Here is a 17738-nt window from a genome sequence, read left to right as displayed (position 1 = left end):
AGGCTAAGGTTGATTAGGATGGATCGATGGATTTATTTTAATGACTGCGGTTCACTTAAAGGGTCATGCTATTTATTTTTTTCTTCCGTATGATTAGCAGCAATGACACAATTAGCCGTCAATGGCTATTGGACGAATGATGAAGCCACACGGCTAGGCTATCTGTGTAACCTAATTAGCAAAGTCATTAACACTTACAAAAAAACCCACATTAATAGCTCCCTCCGTTTCTGTTGAGACCATTTCTATTCATTGAGTGCACTTTGTGGGCGCTACAAACAAAGAGATTAAAAAAAAGGTTGAATATGATATAATAATATATGAATAATGTAATAGCATAATATAGTGCATAGCATATATAGTATCATATATCATATGAGATGTTTGAAAATTTAGCAAATAAGTAAGTAATAAGTTTCTAACCCTAACCAGAACTACCAGCAGAATAATTGGTTACCAGCATACAAAACAGGGACATAGACACACAAACCTACTCATCGCGGGGCTGATAAACATTTAAAACACACACACCCCTCCCATGAGTGTGTGTGAATGCTGACGCCGGCGCAGCCCTGAAGCTCCTCACAAACGGCTGGTTTAATTTAGAAGATAAGATTGAACGTGAATCCGGCAAAAGCTTGTATTTGTATTCCTACCACTACGTTACTGTCTCAGTCAGTAAGGGTTATTTGTAAGTTTGTGTTGCTTTTTTGGGTGTGGGTTAGGCTCAGAGAGAGAGAGTTTGAGCTTGCCCTTGTCGGCACAATGTAGACTCATCCTGTGGTTGGTGGAGCTGGATTACACACATGCTGATATTAATCAGTGTTGAGCAGTTAATCAGTGTTGAGCAGATGGACTATTTCCCCCCTTCCGATTTGTTTTGTTGGTTTCGGTGGGTTTTCTCCCTCTCTCTCTCTTTGAACGGTTATGATTCGTTATTTTCAATCTGCTGTGCAATTATTTTTTTTGTGCTTGTTTTATTTATTTGTAATCACTGTAATGGTATCGGCACAGCATATTATTATTCCATGGTGATATGTTGATAGATGATAATTACATTCAGACTAATGTTTCGCACATACTTCCCATAATGCATCTTGTGGAAGTGAACTGCCCTCCTGTTCGTAAAGCTGGCCAGCCCAGACGGGGTGTTTTACAGTGAGGTCTTCTGAGTTGATGCACAAATGCATTATTTGTGTTAATCAACCACTGAGGAGGCTTAAACGATCTGAAGAAGACTATAGCGAGTTGCTTTTGTCTGTGAAGAGGATATCTTCACAGGATAGGATCAATATGGACAGGATATCAATCAATATGGTCAAGTTATATCGTGATATGTCTTTTAGCAATATCGCCCAGGCCTAGCGATCACACAGAAGGCTCTGGAGGCTGCAGAGCGGGTGGGGTGTTACCCTGCCTTTCTGTTGAAGCCCAGATGAAAGCAGATGTTTTTACTGCTGCCACCGCAGAACGTCGCCACTTAACCGCCGTGACGTTGGGCGCTTTCAGTCCAGAGTTGAATGTTATTTTAAACTCACACCAACGACAAAAAGAGCGAGGCGCTCCACAACGCAAAAGCAGCCAGCAACATGCTTGCTGGCAGTTACAAAACTGCACCCGAGGCTTCTCTGGTGGCTCGATTCCAAACTAGGCCTCTGGATTCAATTGGTTAGTCCTACAACCAATCGGAGCAAACAGAACACGAGGCTAACCTTTCTCCTGCTCGACCACTGAGGGCTCCTCTCTTCCAGGGAATAGTAAATGAGAGATAGGAAGGAAAATAGTTCTGGAACGCAGCCCATGTGTGCGTTGTACAAAGATAACTCCTCTGGCCCTCTCCCCCTGGACCCCCCCAGGCCGTGGCGGTGCTGGAGTGTGTGGGGGGGGGCCGTCTGCTGGAGGAGCCCAGGACGCTGCAGTTCAGTGGGAACGGCTTCAGCCTGCAGGTCTCCATCCAGGACCTCCCACAGCTCCTCTGGAGCATCAAGCCCTTCACCACCTGCCAGGTACGCCCCCCGGGAAATACAGGGGGGGGGGGGGGGGGGGGATGTGTGTGCGTGTGTGTGTACATGTGATGGTGTGGGTGTATGTAGGTTTGCTTATGTGTGAGTGGGTGTGTGAGGAAGTTAGTCTGCACGACAGGTGTGTGTGTGTGTGTGTGTGTGAGTGATTGAGTAGATGAGTGCACAGGTGCGTGTGTGTGTGTGCGCGTTTGCACAAGCTTATGTGTGATACACACATTGTGATGCAGGTTCATAGTGGCCAACACAACAGTACAGTGTACAGTGGGACTGTACTAGCACTGAAACAGACTCATTTCTACACGCTTGGCATCCAGCCGAGAAGTCCTCTGAGACCAAGTGTGGCGATGCGTGGCGCGGTGATACTCTTGTTCCTACCCATTTGACGGCGCTCTGCTTCTGAGGCTCCAGCAGCGCTAACGATGCTGTTAGCCCGTCTCGGCCGCGCCACCGTCTCGGCCGCGCCAGGAATTGGACCACCGTTCGCCGTCTTTTTAAAAACGAGAGTTAGAAACGGATTCGACCGCTCAGAGGGTCCGGCCTGACTTCGCGGGCCGCGTTCTCCGTGAGCACTACACCTTGGATCCCGAGCTCTCCAATCAGGACCTGTTTTAATTTAATTCAGTGGAATTGGCTGAAGCGGTTAATGAATAAAGGAATACAAAAAAAATAAGGATTTTTTTCTCAACGGGTGATTTAAACTAATAAGAAAACAATCAGCCGCTCGGTGCTTATTGAGTCTGACCCCGTCTCTCTCTCTCTCTCTCTCTCTCTCTCTCTCTCTCTCTCTCTCTCTCTCTCTCTCTCTCTCTCAGGAGTTCTCGTTCGCCCAGGTGTGGGGCCGGGACCACCACCCGCTGCAGTGTGCCTTCTCCCTGGAGCGCCTCGCCCCCCCGCCCACGCCCCCGCAGCTCTCCTGCAAGATCAGCGTACGGCAGGTCAAAGGTCGCCAGCAGATCCTCCAGGTGTACACGCCGGCGGCAGAGGTGAGCCCAGAGAGGGGGATTATGAGAAGGGGGAGAAGGGGGGAGAGAGGGAGGGAGTGGGAGGGAGAGAAGGGGGGAGAGAGAGAGAGAAAGAGGGTGAAGGAGGGAGAAGGGGAAGAAAGAGGGAGAATGAGAGGGGAGGGAGAATGAGAGGGGAGGGAGAGGGAGACGGGGTGGGAGAAAGGGAGAAGGGGAGAGAAAGCGGGAGGGAGAGGGAGAATGGGGGCGAGAGCAACAGCATGTGGTTCTCTACGAAAAGCCACAGAGCAAGAGACATGTTCTCATCGTTAAAGACACCGTTTTCAAACTAGACGTGCTTCGGTCTGATTGTTGTTCCATTACTCTGAAAATCGTTCTCCTTCATCTTCCTCATTCTTCTTCCTCCTCTTCTTCGTCCAACAGAGTGAAAAGGGCCAGATTCCTCTCTTCCCACCGTCCCACTCTCCCCTCACCTCCGAGTCGGGGTCCACAGCCTTCAAGATCCCCCCATCCATCCATCAGCGCATCTGTGCCACCTTCGACTCGGCCAACTCCAAGGGCAAGGACTGGAAACTGCTGGCCCAGAAGCTCCACGTAGACAGGTAAACACCACGTAGACAGGTAAACACCACGTAGACAGGTAGACACCACGTAGACAGGTAGACACCACGTAGACAGGTAGACACCACGTAGACAGGTAGACAGGTAGACACCACATAGACAGGTAGACACCACGTAGACAGGTAGACACCACGTAGACAGGTAGACACCACATAGACAAGTGAACACCACGTAGACAGGTGAACACCACGTAGACAGGTGGACACCACGTAGACAGGTGAACACCATGTAGACAGGTAGACACCACGTAGACAGGTAGACACCACGTAGACAGGTAGACACCACATAGACAGGTAGACAGGTAAACACCACGTAGACAGGTAGACACCACGTAGACAGGTGAACCCACAGGACTGCTCGGCACACGGATTGATGGTTAAGTTGCAGCAACAGCAAACCTTATTTACTATAGCTGCTGATTACTGCACAGGATGGAGCAGAGGTCACGTTCAACAGCCACGTTGTATGCTAATCTGTTTGCTCAACCCTCAGGTGATATAAGGACCGTTGTCATGCCAACAAAGTAATTTTTTTAGTTCAGACCAGAATTTGATTACTTACTACTTTGATAACTTTTGTGTATTTGTTTATGTGACGAAGACTCATTATCGCAAATCCTAAATCCCTATACAGCTATATCGCTATCGCAAAAAGTCCCTATTTCGCAAATTGTCCCCCAATTGAAATACAGACTTACACACTGGCTTAGGTACATGGCTTACTCCCTTATTCTGGATTTGACCAGTTTGCCAGGGCGTAGCACTTGCTTATTATAAACCCTGTGGCCAAAGTGTAATGTGTTGTTGTCGGGCAGACATGTGAACCATGTGACCCTGAGGTCTGCATCGCATCGCGCTCTGCAAGTTTGTTTTTCCTCCGTTCTCCTTAAGAACGGCAACACTAGCACACAGTGGCACCGGCGCTAGCTAACAACGCTGTGTATGACTCGGAAAAACACAAACACTAACTCTCGCCCGCTACGTCTCCTCCACCTGGATCCAGCGCCAACTTCCAGGTCGTTTCGTGTTTCCGAAACAACGGGGAATTAGTGGACGAGGTACACGATGTTCACGATTCAGAACGCACATGTTACTAGCGGCCGCATTATCAGTCACGATACCGCCAAATCACGAGCGTCGTTTGCACTAAATCAAAGTTTTTTGTATTTTTCAGATTCTTTTTTATTGCTCATCACTTAATTGGTAGGTGCTGGGAAACGTGAGCAGTGAACGTGTTGCTCTGAACCGACGCTGTGTTTTCCGATGAGACGTATTGTGTCCACAGCCGGAGTCTCACAAGGCAACACCTGGCGTGGCAGGAATAGCAAGTTTAACTACATGTGGAACCAGTAAAAGCCCACCAGCAGGTGTAATAAAGTAGTATGTACCTTGTTAAGCTGATTTTCTTTGCAACTATTTCTTCAAGGGTGCTCTGGCTTCATTAACATTAACCTCACTTTAATGATCAGGGGTGGGGCACTGGCAGGGGGACCACGGTGAAACAGTGCCCTCTGCTGGATGCAACTACAATTACTACAATTATACTACTACTTCAATATGAAATATAGGGGATTTGATTCTATAATACTTTTTTCCCTATAAGCAATTCAAGTGTTTATGTGATTCTTTGCAAAGGACTCGTGTTAAAACTCCAAAGTAAACTCCAAAAAATAATTAATTGACGTCAACATAGTACCGTTTGATAGGATAATAAACACAATCTCATTTATTTTATTATTAGCCACTTTCAATTATGGAATAAAAAACAAAATCTTGGAAAGGAAACAAACCTTATCTAGTTAAATGTAGTCAGTGACCTTGTTGAAACTTTCGTTTGGAACATAGTTGGAAAAGTTTCAACATTTAGTATAAAGCAGTGATGCAATGTTGTTTATTTTTGCTCTGTGGGCAAAAAGTGGAAAGTGAACAGCAGTTAATTCCATATTTACCTTTCAATCCTCTCCTTTCCACGGCCTCTCCCTCCCTCCCTCCCTCCATCTCCTCTCTCTCCCTCCCTCCCTCCCTCCATCTCCTCTCTCTCCCTCCCTCACCCTGCCTCCACCCAACCCATCCCTCTCTCCCTCCTTCTCCACCCCACCCATCCCTTCCTCCCTTCCTCTCCTCTCTCCCTCCACCCCACCCATCCCCCCCTCTCTCTCCCTCTCGTCCCTCCCCCTCCTTCCTCTCCCACCACCTCACCAAACCCTCCCTCTCCTCCCCCCTCTCCCTCCCCCCTCTCCCTCCCCCCTCCACCTCTCCAGGAACCTGAGCTACTTTGCCTGCCAGAGGAGCCCCTCTGCGGTCATCCTGAGCCTGTGGGAGAGCCAGCACCAGAGCTCGGGGGACGTGGACTCCCTGGCCTGTGCTCTGGAGGAGATCGACAGGGCCCAGTCCCCCAGGACATTCACCCCACCGGAGCAGTGCAGCGCCCGGCCAGACTCCGAATTCACTTAAAACACAAAACGCCCATGGGAGTGGCAGGCCTTTGTGGGGTCCACGTCAGGAGGACCCAGAGCCAGACCTTGGTGGGGGACTATTAAGCTGCATGAACTCTGGTGAGGGTCACGTGGTGGAGCTACTGGAGGAGGAGGAGGAGGAGCAGGAGCAGCGATGGTGTTGGAGCCCACTTAGCGGTCCCGCCCAGAGCGGGGGTCGAGGAGGAGGAACCCCGCCGTGAGGAAGACGAGGGACAGACAGAGAGGAAGATCCTGGAGGCTTTGTTCCGCCCACGGTGTCGGTCACTCTGAGCCGCGCGGCGCAGCCACAGGCACACCTCGGAGGAAGAGAAGGAATGCTGAGCTTCTTCACTTTGTTTTCGTGTCGAAACAAAAGATAATAACCTCTGCTTTGGTCCCATCGGAACGCCGCACTCCGACCATCTGTGAACGCTGGAGCAGGAATGCCAACGCAGGCCGGGAAGAGAGGGAAGAGAGAGCTTCCCTCGGGGGGCTGGGACGGTTCAAGAATACTAAGAAATGCGTGCAGCTCAGACCGCCTCTCGCTGAGCCACTGAGGACCGACCTCACTACTTATTTCTTTGGGGGGGGGGGGTCTGCCAAAATCGTACTGTTTTATGTCTATGGTCGTATTCTTTTCATTCATGTTTTGTTGTGTTATTCCCTGTGTTTCCAATGTTACAAAGACGGCGAGACTCACTTATCGACTCCGCTCCGGTGGTGAGCGTTAGTCGAACGCTTCGGGTGTGGTAAAAATAAACACAGTTTCTCTCACACACAGGAACAAACACGTACACGAAATTAAAGGCGCTCTCTCTCACACATAAAAACACACATGCAGAAAAATAACTCTCACACAGAAAGCGACACACACACAGGACAGTTTCTCTCTCTCACAGGAACACACACACACACACAGTGACATCGCTCACATACACAGAAACAAAAACACACACACACCCACCCCAACAACTAACTAACTCTCCGAATACTAGTCTTACATGCATATCATGTTGTTGTCGTAGAGTCGTATACTACTGCTGTTTATACCGTTGGCCGTGGCTTTGCTTTGAGACCTTTTTGTTCGGTACTTTTCCGTTAGTGGTGCCATGCCACTGCTCCGCAGAGGAACACCTCGTGATACTCCTCATCCTTCTACTTCATCCATGCTACTTCAGAGGAGTGCTGCTCGGATACACTTCCAAGATGTGGTTTCTCCGTGGAGAAATCCTTCCTCTGATTACCCCCCTCCCCCCACCCCGCTCACGCTCTCCCACCCCAAGGCAGGCCCGGTGTCCCTGCAGAACCCTCTAGAACCTATTAAGACCCATCCCCAGATTTTAATTCTAAATAAACTACAGAGAACACACCTGACGTACCAGACAACAGCTTTGTCTGAGCTGTGGATCCACGGGCCCTGAACGCATCACAGCCAAACAGTGTCGTCGACCACAGGAACGATTGACCTTGTCGAATAAAGAGTGAGTTCTTCTTTAAAGCTAGACCCACCCTGTAAACCGATGCATGCACGGCCTTCTGCCCCCCCCCCCCCCCAGCCCACTCCCCCCCCTCCCCCCAGCCCACTCCCCCCCCTCACACCCCCACCGTTGGTGTTTGGGTATTTTGGCCATGTGGTGACTTTGAAAAGATAGGCTGACTCAACTGGAATTAATGTTTTCCTTTTTTTTTTTTATACAAAAAAAAAACTCTCCTCTTAAAAGTTGTTCCTGTTGTGTCTGTATCCAATGTGGTCCCAACAACCTTGATGAGTAACCGTTTCAACATTAAAAGCAATGGTTTAAACATCCCATGTTGCGTGTCCATTGAGCTGCCAACACTGTTACCATGACGCTCCCCGGAGCCCGACCGCGGGGGACTCTATACACCAGCGTGACGATAAGCAGATTTATTCACTGACATCATGCACACATATTGACGACGCTGACCTCACACACCCTTTCACAGAGGTGTCACCCTAGGGCAAACACAGCTGTCGCTCATAACCCTGATTAACGCTGCGTTCACACTGCACACGTCCGTTGACGGATCTCGTTGACTTTGCATGGGGCGCTCTCGAAATGCATTGTGGGTCCATCCGTTCTGTCGGCTCTGCTGCCTGCATCAAAAAGTTGCAAAATGTTCAACTTTTCAGGCAGCGACGGATCCGTCGGCCAATCAGATCGTGTTGCCCATACGTCAGACACGTCCTCCGTCATCCGGCCGACCCTTAATCAGCGTTACGAGTGACACCTGTGGTGGTGCTATGAGGACACCTCTGGGAAAAGGCTCTGTTCATTCTCCTCATTGATTTAGCCCATAGGTGATACCTGCAATTACCAAAATGGCGGCCTGAATCGGTTCAATAACACCGGCTGTATTAACGTAGTTATACACCTGCTGGATTTGAAGACGCACTGTCCACAGTTGCCTTTATAATGAGCCACTGATTCATGGACATGACCTCCCCGATCCTCCATCACCATGTCTGTGTCGACCACCAGGGTCCTTATTAGATCGTCAGAAGCACACTGGCAGGGGGGGAATGTTAGTAATGAATGGGATGGTGATGATGAAGATGAAGATGAAGGAGAAAAGAACTTGGATCTGGGCTGGTGGCATAGTTTGAGGGCCTGCGTTTTTTGAATACTTGCGCATAATAACCATGGCAACACAGGCAATTACAAGTTTAAAGTTTGAGATTGATGTGGTCCTCCATTCTTTCTTACCTGCCTTCAACTTTCTGCAAGGTCCGCCTCTTTGACAGGCAGGACAAAAGGGTTCTGCTCAACAATCAGCCAGGGTTTGCAGGAGTCCTCCTGGAAACTATTTGATGAATGACCATATGTGGGAAGGAGAGAAACACAAAACTATTATAAAGCACAGCCTTATTCCTTTATGCTCCCGTCACATTGGACACAATGAAAAGAGTTGGCCATGGCCGTGTGTGTACGACTACAAATGAATAATTGAGTGATAAGTGACGTCCAACCTTCAAAATTCTCCCAGTGGAGTCCAGTATTTTTTGCGTTGAGTTTGAGCCAGAAATAATCGCCCCAAAAAAAAGAATAAACTCAATTACGCAAGGTCAGCAAACTAGATGTTCAGTGCAACACCCAAGCAACACAAAAACTGTTCAGCGTTATCTCACATGCAAGGAAAAAAAAAAAAACAATCGTTGCTGTTGGGCCAAGATGAAGGAAAGTGGCTGTTTGCCCTTGTCAGCACTGACAAAGTGGGCAGGATGCACTATATACCCACAAGGCTGCATCGGCAAGGGCAGTCCGAGCCACCGATGGGCTATTCACACAACGGGCTGTCTGAACAATACTAGTGTTACACACTCCCTTTATAAATCAACCTTTTTCGTAAAGACCTGTGTGAACAAATTCAGCCAAAGAGGGAATCCACAATTGGGGTTTAAAACGTTCAAAATGTTCTTTCTATTGGACCCTCAACGGCTATAACAGCACCATTTTGTTAGGCTGGAGCCACACCAAACCTCGTTATGTAGGGAGTCACTATGGGGTGGGGGGACTCTGGGCTAAGATGTCCTTGCCAATGGAAGAATGTTCCATGCCAGGTAATGGCTTCACCATTTCCCCTGAATGTGGGAGCGAGGCTGACTTATTTTCCACCCATCCAATACTTTTCTTTCCTGGGAGGACAAGAGCCCAGAGAATATTAAACGTTCAGAACTTTATTCCACCGTTCAACCGACATTACCAAGGTTTTACTGGAAGACGTAACCTTGAGGATGGGTGGATGGGTGCTTTGAGGGTTTTTACAGAATAACTGTTGTTGATGTGTTTCATTATCCTGCTAATCTATCCCTCGTTTCTTTTTATTAAAGAGTGTGCAACCTAGCAAATGTAATTCATATCAAATATGGGGAAAGAAATATGCAAGTTAAACATGAGGATTAAGTGTCCATCTCTTGACGCTATCCAAAATGAAAGTGAGCGTTTAGTGATCACACAGGCCTTTTGAACCCGGCCTATTAGAGCTGCTGTCAGTAGGATTTAAGAGCTGACTGAGAGAACTCTGTGCAGCCCTTACCTACAGCCTCTGAACGTGGTGTCTCCCGACTGCCTTGAGGTGTAATAAAGCATAACGTTGGTACAAAAAACAACCAGGTGTGTGTGTGTGTGTGTGTGTGTGTGTGTGAGAGTGAGTGAGTGAGTGAGTGAGTGAGTGAGTGAGTGAGTGGGTGAGTTGAGTGTATGTGTGTGTGCATGTGTGTCTATGTGCCTGTGTGTGTGTTTATCTCTGTTATGTTGTTTTTCTTTAGTAAAGGATCCCCATTAGCTTATGCCATTGTAGTTTGCTAGTCTTCCTGGGGTCCACCATTATCTGTTTGTGTTTGTGTTTATTGTGTGTGTGTGTGTGTGTGTGTGTGTGTGTGTGTGTGTGTGTGTGTGTGTGTGTGCGCGTGCGATTATCCAAAACAAACAAAAATGCTTTCATGCAGGCAATCACTACCAAAAAACGTTTAAAAGATGAACTAAAACCTTTTAAATTGTATTTAAAGAGCAAAGCAGCATCAATGTAAACTGCTGTTGTGTAGCTGCCCTCCTCCATGTGCTGATAGGGTGAATGATGAGTGACAGCTCTGTCCCTAGACGACTTCATTGTTTACCCGGGGGAGAGATGGAGAGAAAACCAGATAAAGTAAGGAAATAGCTGCCTCGTGTCAAATCACATGATCCTCGACGACTCCGACAGCTGCGACTTGTATAGCTTAAGTAAATATCTTTCATGACTTTTATTGAGCAAATGTAGTAGCGTTTGACCCCTGCTTGTCATTAAATTGCTAGGAATAATAACAAATATTTGTTTAATACATTAACCACTACATGCAACACAATGTAACATTGCTGGAGATTACATCGGGGAATTGTAGGCTATTATCTTAGTTGGGTAAGTCAAACATAGACATTTGTGCACAAACCTATTGATGTTGTATTTATCGAGACTAACAGCAATCCCATGTCTGGCTTTTAATAACAACAGAAAGTTGTTGTGGCAGAACTCCTGTCCTTTAATGCAAGGAATTAACCAGCAGATGGCGCTGTTCTCTTTCTATTCCCTTTGCTGTTGAGGTCATATGGTAGCTTAGTGTGGAACTTTAAAGTGATGTCCATTACAGAAGTATGATTTGATATAATTTGTATCCCTTTAAAGATTACGTTTGGTCAATTCATCATCGTTACTTGGTAATGAAATTTGCATGAAATATTTTCCAATGTAGCTTGGCACTTGTATAAAAGAAAATAGGTTACTGTACAATTCTAAGCTGCTAGTTTAAACTGACTCAAGAATGCAGTGTTTTAACAAGCAAACATTTATTTGGCAGGCATTTCCAAGGCCTACTTCATGTTTCCACAAAGTAGCTGGCTCTTGACAAGGGGGCATTGCACTCATCAATTTGTATCTGGTCTGTTTACACAGGGTGTAGTGGGGTGTTTATTTAAAAGGAAAAAACGTAGTGCTGGGGTCCGTAACGCCATAAAGCCAGCGTCGCTGTCGAATGTAAGCTGTCGCGGACAGGGGTCTACGACCGCATGTGCTTCGTTACGATCCCCCTAGACACCGCCGCAATCACACACTCACCCCCTGCACCCCCACACCGCACCACCCGCCGGCCCCTCGGACAACTGCTCTGCCTCAAACGGATTAAAGACGTCTCTCTCTCGCCCTCTCTCTCTCTCTCTCTCTCTCTCTCTCTCTCTCTCTCTCTCTCTCTCTCTCTCTCTCCCTCTCATGTCCGTGGTGGTGGATGAAAGGCCAGGCCTTCCACCCAGACACCCACTCCATGCGCATGCCATTCAGGCCAGGACACACAGGATGTCTGTGTGTGTGTGTGTGCTGTGTGGAGACAAAGGGGAGGGGAGGGAGAGAAGGGGGGGGGGGTAGAGGGAGGGAGGGAGGAAGAGGGAAAGGGAGAGAGGGAGAGGGAGGGTGAGAGGAACAGGGAGGGAGGGAGAATAGGGAGGGAGGGAGGGAGGGAGGGCTAAATGCGAGTCATGTGAAGCTCATGAGAACTGTCCTACAAACGTTGGATTCTTGTTTGCCCTTCAACTCATCACTTTTCCTACTCCTACTTCTTACTTGTTTCAGCTGTCTCTCCTGCTGTCTGTTTCTGCTGCTCTCTCCCAGTGATTCCGTTGGTGTCGTGTCGTTGTGGCTCCTCGCCCCCCTTCCCTGTTGCCATGGGAATCTGGAGACCTTGGTGTTGTCTTGTTGTTGTTGTTGTTTTTGTTGTTGTGTATGTTGTGTATGTCAAGGGGAGACAGCGCTGTCTGTCCTGGCTCTTTAAAACAAGGTTCTGTGTGTGTGTGTGTGTGTGTGTGTGTGTGTGTGTGTGTGTGACTCTCCAAAGACAGTGATTGAGGCGGTAAATCCTTTTCACACACACACACACACACACACACACGCACACGCACACGCACACGCTCACACTCACACTCACACAGACTCACACTCACACTCACACTCACACTCACATGCACACACACACACACACACATACTCACATACACTCAGACACACAGTCAAACACACACAGTCACACTGAGTATAGTTAGCGGGAGTATTAGTAAACCACTTCTTATTACACGTCAGAAGGCCCGGAAACAGAAAGCGGGGCAATGAGTAAACAGAATTCCTCAAGGTTTGGGAGCAGGAGATCCGTGCTTATGAGATTATCCTCAGCGCACATTCGCCATGGAAGTGTGAATAATCGCATCACGTGGAACAGAGCCCCACTGTGGCTGTTCCCTTTCAGTTCCCCAGCGTCCGCACACGTGTGTCCGTGTGTGTGTGTGCGCGCGCGTGTGTGCGCGCGCGTGTGTGCGTGCGCGTGTGTGTGTGCGTGTGTGTGTGTGTGTGTGTGTGTGTGTGTGTGTGTGTGTGTGTGTGTGTGTGTGTGTGTGTGTGTGTGTGTGTGTGTGTAAAATAAAAGTGCAAGTGTGTATGTAAGTACATGTGTGTGTGTGGGTGTGTGTGTGTGTGTGTGTATGGGTGTGTGTAGCATAAAAGTGCAAGTGTGTATGTGTGTGTGTGTGTGTGTGTGTGCGTGTGTTTTTGTGTGGAAGCACATGCTAGATTGTGTGTGTGTGTGTGTGTGTGTGTGTGTGTGTGTGTGTGTGTGTGTGTGTGTTTGTGTGTGGTTAATACCATATGTGTGGGCGTGTACGTGTTAGAACGAGATAAAGTGTACTTGTAAGTGTGCGTGCTTGAGTGTGTGCCTTTTTATGTGTTTGGGTCTGAATGTGTGTGTGTGTGTGCGTGTGTGCATGCGTGCCTCTGTGTTTGGGTCTGTACATGTGTGTGTGTGTGTGTGTGTGTGTGTGTGTGTGTATTAGCGTGTGTGTGTGTGCGTGCATGCCTGTGTGTGTGTGTGTGTGTGTGTGTGTGTGTGTATTAGCGTGTGTATGTGTGCGTGCATGCCTGTGTGTGTGGGCGGTGGGTGTGTGCAGCAGTGGGTGAATGCCGTCCATTGGCTGGTGGGGGTCCTGCTCCACTCTCCTCGACGGGGCCGGCGTCGCGTCGCATGCTTCGAATTACTGTACATTTGTGGCTGGGAGACAGACTGCTGCCAACTGTCCCGCTCCGCATCACAGAGAACACATCAGCTCTCTGCACCGTTCCACCGCTCTCAGCCCCCTCCGCTCTGCTCTCTGTTCCCTCGCTCTCTCTCTCTAGCTCTCTTTCTTTCCATTTCCCACTCATACTCTCTCGCTCTTGATCTCTCGTTCTCGTTCTCTCTCTCTCTCTCTTGCTCTCTCTCTCTAACTCTGTTTCTCTCTCTCTCTCTCTCTGTCTCCCTCTCCCTCTCTCTCACTCTCTCTCTCTGGCTCCCTCTCTCTCTCTTGCTCTCTCTCTCGCTCTCTCTCTCTCTGTCTCTCTCTCTTTCTCTCTCTGTCTCTCTCTCTCTCTCTCTGGCTCCCTCTCTCTCTGGCTCCCTCTCTCTCTCTTGCTCTCTCTCTCCCTCTCCCTCTCTCTCACTCTCTCTCTCTCTCTCTCTCTCTCTCTCTCCCTCGATTGGCTTTCTATGCGGCAACCTTCTTTTTATTTCACTTGTTACTCAGAGTTGAGAACACAGCCCCACTTATTCTGCCTTATTTTCCTAGTTTCCACTATTTTCCACTTGTTGACGTGTCCAACCTGTGAGTTCACTTCACAATGCAGAGCGTTGCATCACTTTGCCTCCTGCCCTCTGCACCTGAACGTGAAACTCCTCCTGGACCACATTCTTAATATTCCATAAGAATAATGACGCATAAGGATATCTGATATCAACGCTCAGTGGACGGCGTCTAATCTCTGCCGAGGCGACCCCAGACACGACCCGCTTGTGCAAACACACAGATTTCACAGTGCGCGTTCACAGCTCGACAGCGCGCTAATCCCAGTGTGCCATTGCCGATGAAAGCCTCTCTTTTGTGGACTTGTGAAAAGAGAAAAAGAGAACCGAGAGTCAGGTGACTAATCAGGCCACATTTCCCAGCAGCTTAATCACGGTCTTAACTGCCTGGCCGTTCCTTTGAGTCTTGCGTGGGTTGCCAGGGAAGGCAAAAGCATTGACTTCAACTTACTAATGCAAGTTTTAACAAAGCCCCAGCATTCCTTGCCGTGTTAGATGCTTAATGTGGCAGGTTTATAATATACAGCCATAGGGCAGTGAAAACCCAACAAACACAAACAAGTCAGGCCATGGTCCTTGGTTTTCACCCATTGCATGTTTGTGTGTAGGAGGGCGGGACCATGGAGGAGGGGGGGGCTGTAATTGAATGTGTGTGTGTGTGTGTGTGTGTTGCGTGTGTGCGTATTTGTGTGTGTGTGTGTGTTGCATGTATGTGTGTGTCTGTGTTTGTATGTGTGTGTTGTGTGTGTAATCGTGTCTGTTTTTGTATGTGTGCGTGTGTGTGTGTGTGTGTGTATTGTGTGTGTGTGTGTGTGTGTGTGTGTTCTATTGGCTGGCAGGTAGCACTATTACCACTCTATAAAACAAATGTTTACACACACTTTTTTCCTACGTGAAGAGGATCATAATTATTTAACCATGAAGAAAGCGTTGTTGCTGTTGGGTTTCAGGGCTGATACCTACCGGTTGTAACTCAGTGACTCAATAAAAACAGCATGTGATTTGATTCATTGCATTACCCTTCCAGAGTCTCTGTCCCACTAGTATCTGCTATAGTTATGCGCTAATTGGGAAGCTAATGCAGATAATCCAGGGGCCGACCAAATCCAGTACGGCAAGTAGACCTTGAACCCACACACACATGATGGCATCCGTGAGGAATGTGCAGGTCGGTGAGCGGGCCAAACCTTTATGCAAACCTTTGATTCAGACATTCCACACAGTGCACACAGAGACGGTTGCACCAGCGGTCTGGTTTGATGTGGAGGGAAGAGTAAGACACCCACGCTGCCGTGGCTCAGAGCGAATGGCTGCAATAGCAGAGTGGTCCTAGACAGGTTTATTTTGTCCAGTGCATTGGGGGAAGGCATGTCCACCATCCGTTTATTTTCCATTTTATTAGAGGCACATTCCCGCTGTAGCGTCGCTGGGGTTTGTTTACGCGTACAGCCGTACAAACAAACAAAGCATACGAATGCTTATGCGCTGTCTGCCAAACAACCCCCCCACCCCCTCCCACCCAGACACCCCCCTACCAAAAAACAAAAAAAAGGAAACATGAGCATTTGAATCCACGTGTCTCCCTCTGGCCTCGATCCCCCCCTCATCTGCACAGAACATTCACCCCGTGACCCCCTGACCCCCTGACCCCTGACCCCTGTCGTATAAACAGATAGGACAGAACCTCTGCTTGTTGTATCTGGGCTGTCTCACAGGAAAGGATGTCTCTGGCCCCGCTAACACACAATAACAAAACGACTGGGCCGGCTTTACCAGACCGCCACCGAGAAACACTGTGTACTTACTGGGTAGGACTTCTCAAGACACTGTTTGCACTATATCAATCATGCTATTCACACCTTTTTAAACTATTATTCATATTTGAATGGGCAGTTTAAAATGTTTTTTGTGTTGCAATTATTTCATTAAGTTAATAATAAATTATGTAGTTAAGTTAATCCAATTAAATAATAAAAAACATGCTAATTGTTCATGAAAACAATGATTGCATTCATTTGGGAAGGGCTGTCCAGTGGCTTTTGATTCACTTTAATCATTGGATAACTGATGTGGTCAATAACTTTGATTGATTTATTTGATTTATTTCATGGGCATACCCTCTTGCAATGACATAAGAAATTAGAAGGTTTACTACAGGGATTTTTCCTCATTATGGATAAGTTCTAAAGCCATTCTTCATTCAAATCAATGTCCCTGCTCTAATAAGCAAAATCAAAAATAAATGTCTTCATTCATGTTTTAAAAGGATCTATTCACATTTATCATGTCTTCATGTTTAATACCAGTGCTTGGTTTTTAATCCACCCTTTTGTTGTTGACACCGTGACCCTACATGGTCTGATAAACCCAAAGGACATCAGTGACAATACGCACGTAAATAACCCAGCAGGTGCAGCTAAAGTGTTGCAGAGAACAGTGTGTGATTGGCCGGCTGCGTGGCCCTGCTCAGTCCTGCTGCAGCCTTGATGAAGTGCAAGTGAAACAATAAGCAGCAACGTCACAAGATACAATACTGACATCCAGGAAAGCTCCCCTTTCCTGTCCCCTTTCCTCAAGTTCCTTTTCCTCACAGGTCACCCACACTCATACACCGACACACACACACACACACACATACTCTCACACAAACACACACTCATACACCGACACACACACACACACACACACATACTCTCACACAAACACACACTCATACACCGACATACACACACACATTTACACACATACTCACACTCACACACACACTCTCACACAAACACACACTCATACACTCCCACACACAAACTCATACACTCCCACACACACACCACAAACACACCCACTCTCACACAAACACATACACACCCACTCTCACACACACACACACATACACACACACTCATACACACACACACACTAACATCATACACACATGTACACCACGCACACCACTTTACCAATACAGACAACACACACATACAAAGACACACAAATAAACTCGCTGCACAAATAAACACACACACAAAGATAACACAGAGATAAACACACACATGCACACACACACAAACAAAAAACCCGCCACAGCATACACACACACAAATAAACACACCCACGCACAAATAAACAGCCACATTCACGCATAACCTCACAAACACACACACACACACACACAAAAATAAACACCACACAGTTATAAAAACACACATGCACTCAAGCAACCAAACATACACACACACACACACACACACACACTTGCCTGCACACTCCCGCCAAACCCATTAACACATGTACACTTATCAACGGTCTACAATTTGTCTACTATTTTAAAAGTATGAGGTCACATACTGCTCGGTGTCATATGAATCATGGAACATAAAGTTTTTCCAACATCATGTAATTAACAAAGATCCACAGATTGTTATACATAGCCTCCAGCTCCACCGAACGGACTCAGGACGGGCCGGCCAGCGAACAACACTGTCTTGCACTTCCTGTTGTTGAGTCGGCGGTGAATGACCTCATAAGGAGGA

General features: G+C 47.6%; 1 protein-coding gene across 1 annotated transcript in view; it reads left to right on the top strand.

The window, feature by feature from the left end:
* The window catches only part of LOC311367622 (netrin receptor UNC5D-like), a gene marked incomplete at both ends in the record, with an annotated part of 148802 nt that extends 142742 nt beyond the window's left edge, over positions 1-6060 (top strand). Inside the window, 4 exons of the mRNA XM_084486438.1 lie at positions 1857-2006; positions 2837-3007; positions 3410-3588; positions 5868-6060. Coding sequence (XP_084342564.1) covers positions 1857-2006; positions 2837-3007; positions 3410-3588; positions 5868-6060 — 693 coding nt within the window. The remainder of the gene's footprint in view (positions 1-1856; positions 2007-2836; positions 3008-3409; positions 3589-5867) is intronic.
* Positions 6061-17738: the final 11678 nt, after the last annotated feature.

The sequence above is a fragment of the Micromesistius poutassou genome (assembly GCF_964030765.1).
Source record: "Micromesistius poutassou genome assembly, chromosome: 22".
NCBI classification, from domain to species: domain Eukaryota; kingdom Metazoa; phylum Chordata; class Actinopteri; order Gadiformes; family Gadidae; genus Micromesistius; species Micromesistius poutassou.
This window is presented reverse-complemented; position numbering and strand designations above follow the sequence as displayed.